A 17,646-nucleotide genomic window follows, 5' to 3' on the forward strand; every position below is an offset into this window, starting at 1 on the left:
AATGCCAGAGAGTGGGAAGTGGATTAAATGGCTGCTCCACAATTACACAAAGCAAGATAAATGTACCATATACAGTATGTGTATACTGCATATGTGTATAGTATACCAGTATGTGTATACTGGTATGTAGTATATCAAATGTTTCATAATATGTTTCATATTATTTCCATGATTGCTATGATGTTAATTGATATAACAGATGGTAAAAGTATTAAATCACATTCTATGCACAGGACATTAGCTACATATATTTTAACTATACTCATTTAATTTGCCTCCATCATGTAACTATATATATATATAGGCTAACAGTTGCCTTCACTTAGCAGTCAAATGTTCCAGTGAGACCGAATGCAAACTGATGCAAATGCACATTATGGCAAACTGTGTGTAACATTGTGGTGTTATAAGCCTGATTTTCACCTGCACAAACAGAAACAGAGTCACTCTGTTGTTAATCATTTCAGCACAATTATTTTAACAAATATAACCTTTAGCACGTGATCAGTCCAACTGTGTCATCTCACCTGTGTGAGCTTTTGACTTCAGAAAACATGAGCAGCAGTTAACCTGTTATATCACAACTTGTACATTTTGCCAATCTATATCAGGTACAATACACCCTGTGGAATCACAGATACAGTATCAGAGAGATCTCCCCAGAGGTGAGTGTATTTAACTTTTGTTACATATAGGGATACAGCCACTATAGGACAATAATGTAGGTGGAAATACCTTAGTGTTTTTAATCATCACCACAGAGACGCATATTTATAAAAACAGAGTATGCTCACTGATGGTCTAAGATTGTTTGCAAGAAAGGCTATGTTATAAGTTGGGATAACTTTGGGCCATTGATGATGCAATTCAAACATGATATTGTTTATCTTGTGCTTGTTTAATTCCCTTTGCATGCTGTCCTGCATAATTTTATTCTGTGCTGATATTTTGTTAGATAAAAGATGGCCCATTCTCTGTAAAGTCCTTTCAGATATACTTGTGATTCAGGGCTCAATGAAGAAAACCTGACTTTTAAATCAGACAATGGATTTTACTAAAACGTCCTATGAGAAAGGTTGGTGCTGAGTAAACCTTTGTACTACATGCTACAAATAACAAATTGATTTAAATGTCATGTAATGCTTACTGTATTGTCAGAATACAAACATAAGTAATCTGTATGCATGGCAGGATATAAATCCATGAAGGTCCTGGCCATGTCTGTTGGCTGATAGTTGCTATGCAAAGCCACAGGAGGAGGAAGCAAGCATATTAAACTATTCTATTGTCTATCTATTTGTCTTGTCCTCTTAATCTGAATAAAGGACCAATATTGTGTCCCGCTTCAAGCAAAGACACCAATAGCAACTTTCTCACAGACAAAATATTAATAGAAATAGTTTCAAGTATTATATTATATTTTTACAACCTGAAAATGAATATGTTCTGCCATTGACTTTGAGGCCCCCAAACTATAAGCCTATATGACCCACATATGATGAGGCTGTAACAGTGCTGGAAGCTACAGAGGAAGGCTGAATATAGATGAGATTTTTTTCAACTTTCAACAAAGACAACTATGTATTCTACTTACAAGTGAATAGCTTTACAGACAAGGGGTTATCCAGCCTTTACCTTTGACCTCACTAGCCTGCTTGCCTTCATGTCAAAGTTCAAGACTAAAGTAGTTGCCTCACTCCAGGTTGGCATACTAAATGCGTGGTGATCATCATCGATAAGTATGGTGCTGTATAATTGTGAGGCGATTCAACGCCACTATCAGAACAGTGAATGTAATTTATGTGTGCTCAACAGTTAATCTTTTCACCTGCGTGTCACCAAAAATAAAAGGGAGGCGGAGTCATGCTGGTACACACGATTGGCCTCAACCTGTAGACCTGTCTGTGAAGAGGACAGAGAAAGCAAGGGAGGGGTTGCCACCGACATAATTACAATACAGAGGAGTGAACTATCTGTAACGTTAGACTAACAACCCAGGGATAGATATCTGTTCCCCTTGACTGTGCTCAGATACCCTACTTACTAAATGCCAGATATTTGTATGTGGCGTTGAGGGGAAAGCGCACGTTTAATGGCATTTTGGAAATCTCCGCGGCGCTCTCCGGGTAGAAGAGGAGACATTACGGCGCGAGTTAGCTAACGTTAGCTCGCTAACAAGGTCAGTTTGAATTTTGGGTTCTGTTGCTATTTTAGCGGTAGCATCGTTGAAAATGTCACCCTCGTCATCTTTGCTAACCCTGCTCGTTTACAGAATCAACACGGACTCCCGTCCGCTGACAGAACGGGTAACAAGCAATTTTTTTTTATCATACTCTCTTGGTGTTAGCTTGTTAGCCCCATTTGGTGACTACCATTTCTCAGTCCATTCGTTCTTATTCGACTTCAGTGTTCGACGTTTGAAAGTGATGGAGCTGGCTCACGTTAACACTGCCTTATAGAGGTTATTGCCAAGAATCAAGCTTTTCATAGTAACAACACCACAGCCTGCCCGGGCTAACGTTAGCTGCAGTATTTTGAGAGAGCTAACGTTAGGCAATTGTGTGGTGGAAGCCCCGGCAGCAGCACCTCGCTGCTCGTTTCCGCCTAGAATAAAACAGGTGCATCTCTGCGCTAGCGATGGGCAGATGCAGGATAGCACTTAACGCAGCCAGTAACTGGATTTGCGGATTTGTGTTTTGGGGGCAGTTTTAGGTATTGATATTTCCATAAAGACATAGTATACTTAGTGTGGACTGCTAAATGATTTATCAAGGTTGAACGTCGTTGGTAGCGTTATCATTTACAAAGGCCTCGTCTACCGACTCCAATAGAAACTGGGGCAACTGAAACGGGCCCGGTAGCTAACGTATTAGTTAGTTAGCTAACATTAGCTGTAAGACACTAACTGACATCCGAGGTGGCAACTGGGACACCGATCCGTGAAACATTTGGTTATATGTTCAGTGTTTTGTTTAATCACACGTCAGAAACTACACATATTGTCATATACATCATATGTCACATCGTTACTGGTGTTAAATTGGGAAGGGCTGGTTCAACCATAACTTACTGTTAGTTAGCGTGGATTTTCCCAACGTGTTTAACGTTAAAGCAGTTTCAGTGTCTTTGCTTTAAACGTATGTTGTCATATTGTAACGAGTTTGAACATGAGTGGCTGGAAACACAATCATTGGCAGTTGGGACTGTAAATCAGTTTGCACGAATTAAGAAAACCAACCGATAACTGAAGTTAACATATCAATGACTAATTTTCAGAGATGAGTGGCACTTGTTGGGAAACTTTACAGATCTGAGATTTAGCGTTGCCATTGTATTACACGTGAAACTTGACTCTTGCTTCATGCTTTAGGTTCTTCTGAAATACACAAAAGTGATTTGTTGGCTTGCAGCACTGGGTTGTGACAGTCGTTTTCCCTTAACTGTAGCGTTAAACGAGTTGCACTCAGGTCATCCTGCCACGTTAGACTTTACTCAGCCGAGGCCGATTTTGTGTTTTCTCTCCACATATTTCATTACTTTGTTGAACAGTGTAGAGGGAAACATCCAATTGCAAAGCAAGCTTGTCTTGTGAATATGTTTGTTATTCAGCTCATGCACTATCTAGAGGCTGCTGGATGTGGTACGTCAGTTCAATTGGCACTGAGTGCCACTGTGCATCGGAGCCCTAATTATTTTTGATGGTTTTCAAGTTTTAACTACTGTTGAACTGCAGACAGCGTGGATACCATGGTTGTAAATGTTTTCAGACCCCCCCAATAGAGCAGGCCTCAGTGTGAAGTAGGCAGAAATCACCCACATGCAAGCCTGTGTCAGTGTACTGTTTACCATACATAAAGAGCCTGTCATAGAAACAGTGAGGTTTTAATTAGCTTTCAGCTGAAAGTGAACAAGTTGTATTATACTCAACTCAATTTAGTGTGTGCTCTGTTCTTAGATCACTCTATAGGCAGAGTGGTGGTGCTGAAGTACATGATATATTGTGTATTGTTTTTAAGTTCTACCAAAGGCTTTTAAGGTCAATCCTCTCAACAAAAGGCACTTTAGCTTCATCTGTACTCTTTTGTTAAGCCATGTTTTGATTGTTGGCCATTTTCCTGCAAATCACACATCCTCATTACTTTGAGGTATTATGCACGTGTTCCATTTTAAAATGGTTTTGTTCGAACACGGCAAATTGACATATTAAAATGTCTCATTTCTTAATGAGATGTTGTTTTTAATTGGATTCTGAATTACTCACACACTGTGAAATGGGAACGTGATAGAATCTAGGCCACATTGTGAGAGCTTACTTTGATGCTCAGATGTTGCTGCTTTTTTTTTTTTTTCTTCTTCACGTGTGTGGCAGCAGCCTGAGGTGAGGTGTAGTGCTCATTCTGAATTAAATGTAAGCTTATGGGCAAAACCTATTTTCATGTTAATGTTTGTGTTTTACATATGCACACAAAGGGATGGATGACTCAAGCAATATATTTTTGTCTTTACACTCAACTGGCTTATTATAGTCCATTGTATTCTTAGAGGAAGGGGGGGGAAAATGCTGTATTAAGTTACTGCTAATGCAAACTAAACATTTCCTACTGCTGCAGCTTCACATTAAAAGCATTTAACTGGTGAAACACGGGTTGACATGAATTATGAAGTAGTCAGAGAGCAGATGAGTTTGAAGTATTGCAGGGAGTAATGGAACAAGAAGCAGCCACAATGAGATGCTAGATGAAGAGCTCCAGGTGACAGACCACATGTCCAACTTCTTAGTGTGGTAACCAATCCGTGTATATGTACGTTCTTCAGATTTTTCCCTTTCAAAACCAAATCGAAAAAACAAAAAGCTGGCATCCAACAACAATTGACACCGGATAAACAAACTGTGGTTTTTCTGTTTTAAAACCGCAAGTGGAAAATAAGTTTGTGATATAGGTGAGCCTTTTGGATTACTTAACTTCTGTCACATTGGTTGGTGTCTTTTGAGACATTACAATAAAAACATTAATTTTGGTGTTTACAGAAATACATGAAAATGTTAGAATCCCTTACTGCGAAAACACTGTTTGCTGTCTGGTCACATTAAAAACAACAAAACAACCAATGTAAGAGTCAAAGTGCTGATCATTAGAACTGTATAATTTCTGCTGATGTCTTTGCAAGTAGTCCAATCCATGTATAAAGAGAATGAGGGTGCAGCGGGCACCAACATATCGAGGAAGATGAGGAGTCTAATAAATAATAATAAAACAAAAATAAAACCTGAATGCATCTAAAATGTGGGTCAATTGTGGTATTGTATATTGTAGCCATACAATATAAGCATTACAATATAATCTTAAAATACTGGCTGCATTTTTTACCTTGCATCATTTTTTAGCACAAAAAACTGATCTTAAACATAGGCAACACGCCAGCTCTAGTGTAAAAACATTAAAGGATTAACTGGGGTTTGATGGGGTCTCCATCCTGCAAATTTGTTTCTGTTGAGGATTATAGGGAATGACGATGTAGGTGACTGTGTCGATACCTGTTCAAAAAAAAGGCAAATGTCAATAAATTGTCAAAGTTAATGTTTTCAGTCTTATGTGTGTCATGATCGTTTTTCAATGTGTTTATACTTATGTAAGTGAAAGACTGAAACTGAGGTATATGTTTATGCCAAACCTGAACACAGATCGCTGTTAGCTGAGGCAAAGTGCAGTGTATATAAATATCACACTAACCTTTTTGTTGTTGTTCTGGTTTTAAAACAGAAAAACAAAACGCTGCATTTTTAGTTTTTCCAATTTGCTTTTGAAAAATGAAAATTCAAAGAACTCACTATTCACAGATAGTAACCAGCTCCTTTCAGTGTGCCCTGCTGTTTGCAGACTCATGCTGTGTGCAGCATAAATTCAGATCACTGGTGCTTACAGAATGATTGAAAAAGGCCAATTACTGCCTGACTTCTTTATTAAAACAATAGTTTTTTTTGCTGCCCCCAGAATATTGGGACATGTAGTAGTTTTATTTAAAAATGTTATTTCATACAGGGTGAGAGGTCTACCTGGTTAATGGGTGTGAGACATCTTTCATAGTGTAATCTTTTTTGTTAAAGTACTTTTTTTTTTTTTTTTTTTTTATTTGTATTTTTTTTACATTTGAAATGTTATGTCTTTGTCCTCTGAAACTGGGTTGGTGGTGTGTACAGGAGCCCTGTGGATGTGAATGGATTGTATATTATAGTTTTCCCAGCTGTCAGTCTAGTCATAACAGTCCATTCTGTGCCAGAAACACCACACTATATACCTGCAGTAGATATTAATCATAGTCATTCACACTGAAAGTAGAATACATAGGTCACACAATATGGTTTGAGTTATTTTGTCTTGCATAGATTAGCCTACATGTTTTTTTTGAGTCAGTTATAGTAGACGTTATACTGGCACAGTTGATTTTCCCAGCAAACAAATAACGAACTGTAGCTGCCTTTAGTATGTAAGTTTTTGTCTAGGGATGATTCATGCATTTTCAAATGCAAAAGCAGTGGGTTGGTCTGCCTCAATAGCTCTGGCTGAGCTGTACACCATTAGAAATACCGGCTTCTTACAATTATATTATCAGATAAGAATAATGTGGGCAGTTACTGTGAAAGGGAGCGAAGGAGAAGGACTGTGTCCACAGAAGTTGCAAAAGTAGATGTCAGTGGTATGAATTTGGCAGGTTAACAGAAAGCTAAATATTGATTTTGTCAGATATTTGATCTACACAACTCGTAGTAGTAATGTTTTTATTGGCTCTAAGGCTGAGTTGTCTGTAAAATAAGAAAGTGATCAAGCATTCAACAGATTTTGGCGTAACTTACAAAGTGAGCACACCACATTACAGAAGGCTATGTTAAGAATTGTCTTTGTCAGTCCCATAAGATTTAAGCCTCATAGGACAAAATTGTCAACTCATGAGGTGTGAGGCCAATGTCTTGGAAGCCTTTCAAAAACTTAATTCCCTTCATTCTTGTCCTTTGCAACATGATATGGGCAAAGAAGCTTTGGTATTATAGTTGAAGGTTGACTTTAAGTGACATTTTGATCAATTGAATTTACTTTTCTCACTTGGAGACCGATCTGAGCCACTGGATAGAGTTCTGTACAGAATCTGCAGGATTTCTGACCATTACCTCCATTTCCCACAGAGATTCTGATCACTTCAACCTGTAACAATGTTTTCTATTGAAAAACTTTTCACTGCCCCATTTCAGCAGGGCAAATACTCAACTATTTAATAAGATGCCTTTTAGAATGCATTAATTGGAAACCGGCTTTATTAAATGGAATTTAAGGGTTTAAAAAACGGCTTCAGACGGTGGGAACTAAAAATGAATCAAAGCGGATGTTTAGATGTCAGTTAGTGTTAGCGTTATTGTTAGGATTTGGATTAAAATGGTTATTTTAATGTTGTTCAGGTTTTAAAAAATGTAAATGATCGATTGTCTGACTAGGCCTATTGAGAGAGTGAGACAGAGAAAGCGAGTGGGTGAGAGAGAAGCAAACTAATCTTATGAAGCTTAGCTTTATTTGTTACCACATTTGGAGGTACATAGTTTACTGGAATACGGCGCATTTGCATGCATCGTTGATTTCAATAATGACTACCTCTAATTATGTTCATTAAATTTTATAGCTTAGCCCAAATCAATGAGCTGTTCCTTCCTGTATTATGGATAATATATGAATATTTTGTGATTGCAACATTTATTTGTTCCAGTGAGATCCCTATCCCAAAACAGTGCAGCCTGTTTCTTTTATGAATCATACAAATATTGCGGGGGTTAGTTTAAACCGCATTAAGCATTATTGGAGGTCGGTTTTGGATAAATTAACTGATTTTGTGATGTAGATTCAAGCCCACAATGTTGGTTAAAGTATTTCACTAGGACTCTCTGTAAGAAGACTCCTCCTTCTGGGTCCATGCTGTATTTTGGTTGGAGTTTTAAGTGTTAAGTTGACGTCACAGCCCTGTGCCATTCAGGCATTAGGATTCCAGGCAATTGGATGACCCGCCTCTGCCTGTTTTGGAGTGCTACAGGATTGGGGTTGGCTGGGTCAGCACAACGGAGACTCTTATCCCAACCCCCAGGGCACCTAATTAAAACTTACAACCAAGACAAACAACCTTTGACACTCACGCATCTCGTGCTATTACTGAAAATGCCATGACAAGAGAAGTGAAGATCAGTAGATCAACTTGTCCTTTTTATAATAAAGTGTAAAATGGAAATATATTTTATTATTGTCACAAATAACTACAATTTGGTTACACTTAATTTCAGCAGATTTATGTTGATCCTAACGTTTATAAAATGGCATATGTTTTTAGCCAGTCTTTGTGCGGTGTTTTATTATTACTAAATATTGCTTCGGTTATACATTATAGCGGGAAGATCATTGGTATGTCCAAAATCTCTCATTTGTTCAGTAGTCCTTATATAATAGACACCCAAGGACATACAGACTGAAGGAACCGGGGGATCGAAACGCTGATCTTCCAATTAGCAGGCCAACTCAATTAGCAAGCCGCTCTACCTCCTGAGCCATAGCCGCCCCCACTAGGTCTAATGTAGAACATCAGATTTTACATTGGAAGTGAGTTTGGGCACAGCAAAAGTATGTTGCAGTATCAGGTATTTTAAAGAGGTCATATTATGCTTTTTGCCTTTTTCCCTCTTCACCTTAATTGAGTTATATACTTTTTTTGCACATGTAATAGGTTTGCAAAGTGAAAAAGCCCACAGTCCACCCCAAAGGGAGTTCCCATCTCCCACAGAAAACACTGCTCTGAACTGCCTGAAAACAGCTTGTTTGTAGTCCAGCCTTTTCCTTTTGTTCTCTGTGACGTCACAGCAAAATATGCGTCATAATGGTCGCCTAGTGGCTAGTCCGACACGCCCTCAAAAAAAAAAGCTGCAGCAGAACTTCTTTTTGAAAATTAAACCATGTAAACCTGTTCTGGTACAATCCATATCTTTTTTGGAACCTGAAAATGAGCATAATACCACCTCTTTAAAACTATGTATGAAAGATAAATTTGTTACAAATTAATAACTCACCTCTTGCTCCAGTGTACTGTATGTTACTAAGCTGATAAGGGGAGATGCAGCTGAACCAAAGACGTGTTTACTGTCTTCTCATGACTCTGCTTCTGATTGGCTAGTAGTCCTTAACTAGGAACTGCGCATGTGCAACTCCCAACAAAGATCTTGTAGAGGTAAGATTATCTCTCCATAGCAAAAACGAATGTGTTCAATGTAAGGGTAAGCTTTTAATCTTTTATGCAAGTACTTATAAGAGTGCTATTTTTCTCCTTTTATTATGTCTTATATATTGTTTTAAATCTTTAACCTGTTCCATCTTTATTATTGTTCTTGTTATTCCAGTCTGTCCACATGTGTGGGGTTTAGGTCAGGGATGTGGGGTTGTTGATTGTTTTCCTCACTAGCTGTTCTTCTCCTTCCTTGACTGGGACCAGTCAAGGATCTTTTGTTCCCCAAACATAGATGCTCAGACTGTGTAAATGATCATGCAGTTGTTTGCTCTGGGCCAGTTAGTGACTGTCTTAGGAGACAGAACCTCTGGTCCAGCTGATTTTGTTGTAGTACTTCTCTGTTTATTCTCTCGTTAAATAAATTCTTCAAAGAACGGTTTGTTGTAACTCTGTTGTAAGTTATTTGCTCAACCTCTCACCAGGAATACAATTTCCACGACATTCAACACACAGGGTGGAAAGAGGATCTGCAGCAATGTGCAGTATGAAGAAAATAGGGTGTTTTTAAAAAATGAATCCATGTAAACCTGTTCTTGTACAACCCCTATATAAAATTGTGAACCTCAAAATGAGCGTAGTTTTTCTTTAAAGTAATAAAACAATAGCGTTGTACCATCATACTCTTCTAGTGTAGCACCATATACCAATTCAAAATAGGGTCTACAGCCTTTTTTCTCTTCATTTGTCACTTGATCACATGTTTTTTTTTGTTTGTTTTCTCACATAGCTGGCTGACATGGCTGTCTAACAGGCTACCAAAGATCTCTTCATGGATCACAGAGGACACCAAAGAGGAACCACTTAATTTTTGAGCATATCCAATAACTAGGGAATCTGACCCACAAGCATATCATCAGACTGACTTCAGTGCATGTGGCCTCTTAAGTTGTTCACAGACATCTTTTGGGCAGCCCAAAGGCCTATTGCTATGCACTATAAACGGAGAGACATGAGCTGCGGGGACACAGGGAGGAGCAGGCTTCTTTCGTGCAGGACTATCCCCCTGGTAATGGGGCTTCTGGTGACCATGGCCCACGGCACTGTGCCAGAAAAGCAAGAGACAATGGTGGAGGTGATCTCTGTGGAACTAGAGGCGTCTATGCAGTCCTCTGTGCTCTCTGAGCTCCAGGCTACAGCATCCTCAGTTGGTGAAGGGCCGCCTACGGCTATCCCAGATTCCTCTGCAAAGAATGGGGGAGTGCACACTGGCATCCCTGACTCGTCAGCAATCGTGGGCCAGGTATTCCAGTTGAAGGTTCCACCGGGACCTGGCAATGCAACCTGTAAGGTCCATGTAAGTAAACAGAAGATTAGCTATAATGTTGAGATAAATCTAATGTTGTTTTTATTTGGGGAAATATTTGGCATTTAATATTAAATCCATCATAATGTAGTAAAAATGTGCTATTTAACATTCATTTAATGAGGTTGGAATTAATGAGAACAGCATTTGTGCTATAAAAAAAACTGAATAACAAAGTGGGGAGTATTGGAGGACTGATGGACTCCAGGTCATACCCTCAACCCCAGTTATATTTGATTTGGCAGGACCCAACCCCGGTATTTTTTGAGTAGTAGCTTGAGAGTTCCTCCCTAATCTTGATGTTAATGCTGAATTAAAAAACAGAAAACAAAAGCTTAACTCCAGGTGCAAGGTTTAAAAGTATTTAAAAATAATTGAACTGAATTATTATTGCATTGAATAATACTGTGCCTTAGCTACAGTGAACTTGTGATTTTTCCACTGTAGAAATACGTAATATGTAGTATTTATCACTTCAGTTTTGATCACTGTATCACTGCTGATTGAAGCTGACTGTGGTGCAATTTGTTCCAGTCTGACTTATGAATGAGATGAAATTATTATTGGCCCAAGTGGCGATGCGGAATGATATCCTGTCATACTGTAATGACTCAAAATGAATAGTGATGACTCATAGTTATTATGAATAGAAGCTCACTCTGCTTCCTGTTCACATTTGGCAAAATTGGATAAACTGAATGAAATATGGGGGGTGGTGGGTTCAGGGGAGATAGTGAAAGCGTTTCTGCTTTTACTCTAGGTATTTGAAAGTTTTGTATTCATCTTTATTCTATTTGGTTTATCTAGTTCCAATTGATTCATCGTTTTAGTAATTACCAAATTTTTTAGTTACACCTTCACAAATATATATGCTTTTCTCTGTTTCATAATATAAAATTTTAATTCTTCGTCCAAGTAAATTGACATGGGTCCTGGTAACTTTTAATGGCCATTAGTAATAATATTTAAAATGAATTATCACTTAATGAAATAAACGAGTTTTTTGTTTTTGGACTTAACTGAGATCTCAGTAATAGTGTTTCTCTTTTTCCTCCTGTAGCTTACTGAAATGGGAAAGGAGACTTTACCCTCCTGGCTATATTGGGACAAAGAAAGCTGCATTCTGAGAGGCTTAGCCCTGGAGCAAGATAAAGGTGTGTATCATATATTGGTCTCTGGAGAGGAGATAATTGAGAAGACTGGCAGCCAAGTGTTCCCCAGTACTGTCTTCTCTATTGAAGTATACCCTGAAGAGCGAGCAGACACTGAGCCAGCCCTGCTCACTCTACAGTCTGATATCAGTGGCATCCAGCCTTTCACCTGTGGCTCTGAGGAACCTGTCACTGTCCTCACTGTTATCTTGGATGCTGATTTGACAAAGATGGTTGCTGAACAGAGGGTCAACTTACAGGCCATTATGAGAAAATTCTCACATGTGCCCCTGGAGCACATGAGGGTGGTCCCTGTTGTCAACAACCGCTTATTTGACATGTCTGCTTTCATGGCTGGACCAGGGAATGCAAAGAAGGTGGTGGAAAATGGGGCCCTACTGTCATGGAAACTTGGATGTGCCCTTGACCAGGGCAGTATCCCTGACATTAGCAGTGTCCAATCCTCAGCAAAGGATGGAACTATGTCAGCCAGGTTGGGATACCCGGTTGTTGGCTGGCACATTGTCAACAAAAAGCCCCATGGAGTGAAACGGGTCAGACGGCAGTTGTACAATACGCCTACTCCAGTGCCCTCCTTGCTTCCTCCAACTACTCACCCAGAGCCCCCTGTACGTGTTGTTCCCACCCCAACTTCACCCTCTATAGCCCCAGCAACAGACAACTCTGCTCCCCCTGTCCGAGGCCCTTTGCCTCTTCCAGTGAAGCCCACGATGAGAGTCAGAGATCAGATAGCCCACACACCTGTCTTTGGACCTCCCCAACCCACAAGAGTACTAGGAACTACAAGCACCATCCCAATTCAGCCTACTATGACCCGGCCTACATTTGTGGAGGCCACAGCTTTGCCAACACCACCAAGCACCACCAAAAGACCCAAACCATCCTCCACAAGGAAACCCAAGAAACCCAAAACCTCCACCCCAGCTCCCCGGGAACCCAAGTCCACCACAGCTAAACCACCCAGACGCACCACTCCTGTCTCTTTGGCTCCAGATGAAAATCAAAACCCAGTGATCCGCAACCCAATTGATCAGGTGAATGCATGGGTTGGCACATACTTTGAGGTTAAGATTCCTCCTGATACGTTCTTTGACCGGGAGGATGGTACTACTGATAAGCTGCGTTTGACTTTGAAGAAGACCCCCAAAGAAGCAGTGAGTGAAACATCTTGGATTCAATTCAACAGCACTATCCAGCTTTTGTATGGCCTTCCAGAGGAGCAGCATGATGGGAAACACGAGTACTTCATGTTGGCTACCGATAAGGGTGGGAGGAGCATCATGGATGCATTTGAGGTTCAAGTCAACCGTTGGTCTACGAATGACAAACCGTCAGTTGTGTTTGCAGCTCGTTTCCATGGTGACCCCAAAACTTTAAGCAACGATGTTCATAAGAAGATTCTTTTGACCAAAAAGTTGGCTTATGCTCTTGGTGATCGCAACAGCAGCACAGTAACCCTGAGAAACATAACTAGTGGCTCCATAATTGTGGAATGGACCAACAACAGTCTCCAACAGAGTCCCTGTCCAAAGGAGCAGATCACAGTTCTCAGCAACAGAATCGCTGATCCCCAAGGGACACCTAAACTGGCCTTTATCAAAGCAATGGAGCCGGAGTTCAAACCCATTAACATCTCCATTCGTGGCACCAATAAATGTCAGAGCTACACGTTCATCCCACCAGGAGAGGTGCCAATGCCTGTTCTGCCAACAGCTACACCCTCACCTGGGACAGGTCGGAGGAGCAGTGATGACGTTTACCTACACACTGTCATCCCCGCTGTAGTGGTAGCAGCCCTGCTGCTCATAGCCGGGATCATTGCTATGGTCTGCTACCGCAAGAAGCGCAGAGGGAAGATGACCACAGAGGAGCAGGCCACTTTCATCAAGAAAGGAGTCCCCATAATATTTGCAGATGAGTTAGATGATTCCAAGTCGCCTCCTTCCTCCAGCATCCCTCTTATCCTTCAGGAGGAAAAGCCCCCACTTCCCCCTCCAGAGTACCCTAACATGGCTGGCCCCCACAGTACCCTGCTTAACCAGGATCTGCTGGAGGAGTATTCTGTTTATCAAGATGATGATCCCAATGCACCTCCTTACCAGCCCCCACCACCATTTACTGTTCCCATAGAGGGCAAAGGCTCTCGCCCCAAGAACATGACCTCATACAGGTCACCGCCTCCGTATGTGCCTCCCTAACGCACACTGTCGCTTTCAGTTTGGAAAGCAGGTGCAATGTAGGGATGCTTGTTGAAAACTGTTACAGGAGTAATTTTACATGTGTTCAATGAAACGGTTTTGACTTTGTAGAGGAGCAGGCAACCATACCCTTATATTTGACCATCATGGATAAGACACTGTATTGTACAATTCTACTACTGGCACAGGGAAAATGGATAGGGAACAGTTTGTAATTCCAGCACTCGTTTTTTTTTTTTTTTTTTTTTGTCCTTCAGATCTGCTTTTGACTTCTTGCATATTCTTTTTTTGGTCTGTTTTTGCCAAGAAGACTCAATTTTATCTTCAATGATGTACTATTTCTATTGTATAGAAAATAATAAATAAGCAGGAAAGACTGAAGCCCACAGGGCCTTTTGAGCAGATGTCACCATGACAACAGACTTGAGGCTCTCCCTCACAATGTTAATCTTTATAAGTTCTATATCACTCTTATCTGTCCTTCAGCTAGGTTTACTAAGATTTTGCACCTGTTATTTCTAGAGGGGAATGAAATCCAAAAAGCCAAACTGAAAGCATGAAAACTTTATTTACACAAATCTGTTTGTTTCTTTCCCTGTTCTGTCCTATGCTTTGCTCCCTCTTGACAATAACATGCAACCTTGCACTTATGCAAATTCTTGTTAAACCTTGCACTATGTGTCTTGAATTGAATGCAGTGGTAGGCCAATAAGGAGGAGGAAAAAAACAACAACTTTCTGGATCCTTGAACTGACCACATGACGGAGATTTTTCTGGTACTTGATCACAAAGGACATTACACAGATCATACCTGTTGTAGATGTAGCCTCATTGAGTTACAAAACAATTACTTTTTCTTTGTTTTAAATGTGTGTGCCACTGAACTTGCCTGTGAGATGACTGGTTTTGCTGTTGCCAAGCTGATGTCTGTGGTCACAAGGCAAACCTTGCGGGGTTGCTACAACAATAACGAAGAGGCCAATGGAATGCTGTGGATCACAGCAGGGTGAAAATTGGCGACATGGTCAATGAGGTGGATCTACGATCTTTTATTCAGTTGGTTCTGGTAGTATGAGGGGTGGGTGGGCTTAGAGTACTGTATTATCACTACTCTGCCTATAGGTGTGGCACTGTTATGTTTAGGGCACTGCCTGTTGTCAGTTCAGATGAGGCATGGGGACATGGGGATGTACATAATTGTGTGCCTGTGAAATTAAACAACTCCATAATGTTAGTGATTTATCGGTAAACCTAGGCGGGAACGGGAGGGCCAGAGTGGGAAATAATTTTATTTTTTAATTGTATGTCTACATATATGATCACAATCATGGAGAAAAAAAAAAGACTTTATAGTTTGTGAGGGTACAAAAGAAAGTTTACTTGCCCATCACAAAAAATGATTATCAGCATTATCTCAGTATGATGGGGAACAAAGAAACCACAACATGTGAATTATGTACATTTCATATCTGATATCACCATAAGAAAAAATGGTTAAAAATCTAATGTTTTTACTGAGTTTTTGATACAGTCTTAAACTTGTTTTATGAAAATATATTAATAAAATGTAATACTATTTGTAAAGCCTCAAAGATGGTGTATAGTCCCTTTTTTGAGAAAATGGAACTGGGTTAAAAATAGTTTTCATTATATGTGTATAGGTGTATTAACGAGCTGATAAACACAACCTACCAGATGGAATGCAGTATGTGTTGATACTATACAGTGCATTATATCTACATGGTCTAAAGCAGATACATAAGTAGTGGTGGGATTTGTTACACGTGGGAGAATTGTGTGCAGACTATGGCTACGTTCAGACTGCAGGCCTTAATGCTCAATTCCGATTTTTTCCCCACATCCGATTTTTTTTTTTTTTGGTTTGACACCTTATCAGGCCTGAAAGTGACCCGCATGCGCAGAAGAATAACACCACGTCACACGCAGCACGCTGTTGCAGGCTGCAGAAGTAAACAAGGAGCAACATAGCTCCGGTTAGCTCGCGGGAGACTACCGCTTTTCAGTGTCCTTTCACGGGTCACGTTTCTCCCGAATTATGACAAGTGTTCACAACTTTCTGTTCTTTTCTTTACGGTTTCTGGCGCTGTACAACACAAGTTCCCCACAACTTACTCCCTCCGTCTCTCTCTCTCTCTCCCTCCCTCTCTCCCCACTTTGTACGCTCAGACAAGTAGCATGCACGTAACTCACAAGAGTGTTCGTGGTCCGGTGGATTTTAGGTATAAGAAAGGGAATTTGTGAGCAAATGATAGCGAGGTAGAGAAGGAAGACAGTAACATGTGTAATTGTGGCTTAGCTTTTTCGTTCAGCGCGGCTCCCACTACAGCAGAACAAATCAAATGCAACCACACTGTCCAGACTGAGGTCGCATTAAAAAGTTCCGATCTGTATCGGATTTGGACCACATATGGAAGTGGCCCTTTTCCGAACGGGAAAAGATCAGATTCCATGTGACTTGGCCTGTTGATACTGTCATTAAAAGATCAGATCTGAGTAACATAAGGGCAAAAAAATCGGATTTGGGTCATATTGGCCTGCAGTCTGAACGTAGCCTATGAGACATGTTAAAGTTAGTGTTTTTGAAAGTTAAATAAGTAAATTTGAAATCTCTTACTTCCCTGTTGCTTTGCGAATGTTTTTTCCCATGACATATAATTCTACCTAAATGATACCAAAGACCTGTGGCCTTTTTGTAGCCTTGCTTTACAGCATGTTGTCACGTTCTTGACAGTTTATAGAGGCAGGCTACAATAGGGTCCAATGGTTGACTGGTTTTGGTGATTACATGAGCTATACACTCTTTGTTGTAATAAACCAAATACACAGCAGGCAGCCCCTGTGAGACTGTGATATTTTAAAAGAAGTGCTCCCTTTCTGTGGCGTTTAGGTGGGCAGTTTTTCTTTTTTTGGCTCTGTGCTCCTACATCTCTTGGAGAAATATCAATAACAATGACTAATATCTGCTCTCAATTTTTTTTGGTATAGAGCTTGTGTAATGATGGCTTATTCAGGAGAGGTCAGAAACATTTTCATTGTTTGGTGATAAGTTGCAGACCCACACGGCCTTGGCAAATTGCAATCTTGATTTGTTCTTGCGTAGTATTAGAAAGAAATCATCTAACTGCAGTTTTAGCAATAATGTGTATTTGGTGAAAAGTTAGTTTAGGAACTACTCAAGGTACAGAATATTCTTCCATTTCTATCTTTCAAAGAGCACTGTAACGTGTTAATGGAAAATTACCCTTTAAGCTTATACAAATCCATTGATGATCTTCAGCCTTATCTTCTAGACCATGACTTACTGCAAAACAGAGAACGATCTGTGTTATTTTTCATGCTGACACATACCTGTCACTTCGCACATACCAGTTGTGTGTGCAGCGGCCACAGTTTTGTGTAGAATGTGTACTGTAGTGACTGTGAATCTGGGGAACTAAATTTTTTTCTATTTCCACATCGTCAGTGCTGTAATTATGTTATCTGCCCATGCTCTCATTTGATCTTTCCAGTCTTAGTTAATATAACACATAATTGGTAATTATGAGGTGGGTTATGTTGTAAATTGAATGTAATAATCATTTATCAATTAGCCAATATCCATCTGACTGTGGGGGCGACTGACTCATTTAAAAGCGATATGTGA

General features: G+C 40.0%; 1 protein-coding gene across 3 annotated transcripts; it reads left to right on the top strand.

The window, feature by feature from the left end:
• The first annotated feature begins 1,899 nt into the window (after window positions 1-1,899).
• LOC119905384 (dystroglycan-like) lies at window positions 1,900-15,574 on the top strand. Of its 3 annotated transcripts, XM_038722354.1 has the most exons (4): window positions 1,900-2,179; window positions 9,107-9,252; window positions 10,037-10,603; window positions 11,673-15,574. In XM_038722354.1, exons 3-4 carry the CDS (start codon window positions 10,181-10,183, stop codon window positions 13,980-13,982), a joined length of 2,733 nt encoding a protein of 910 aa, XP_038578282.1. In that variant the 5' UTR covers window positions 1,900-2,179; window positions 9,107-9,252; window positions 10,037-10,180; the 3' UTR covers window positions 13,983-15,574. The 3 variants fall into 3 exon arrangements, with proteins under 3 accessions (XP_038578282.1, XP_038578281.1, XP_038578283.1); XM_038722353.1 differs by lacking the exon at window positions 9,107-9,252; XM_038722355.1 differs by lacking the exons at window positions 1,900-2,179; window positions 9,107-9,252 and adding an exon at window positions 2,267-2,306.
• Window positions 15,575-17,646: the final 2,072 nt, after the last annotated feature.

Source organism: Micropterus salmoides, unplaced genomic scaffold, assembly GCF_014851395.1.
Source record: "Micropterus salmoides isolate LMB-PRFRI ecotype aquatic unplaced genomic scaffold, ASM1485139v1 Ms_hic_scaffold_16, whole genome shotgun sequence".
NCBI classification, from domain to species: Eukaryota; Metazoa; Chordata; class Actinopteri; order Centrarchiformes; family Centrarchidae; genus Micropterus; species Micropterus salmoides.

Bases quoted from the DNA above. Each gene is read 5' to 3' on its own strand.
- LOC119905384 (XM_038722354.1), top strand. From the start codon at position 10,181: ATGTGGCCTCTTAAGTTGTTCACAGACATCTTTTGGGCAGCCCAAAGG. The intron at 10,604-11,672 runs GTAAGTAAACAG...TTCCTCCTGTAG, and splicing joins ATGCAACCTGTAAGGTCCAT to CTTACTGAAATGGGAAAGGA.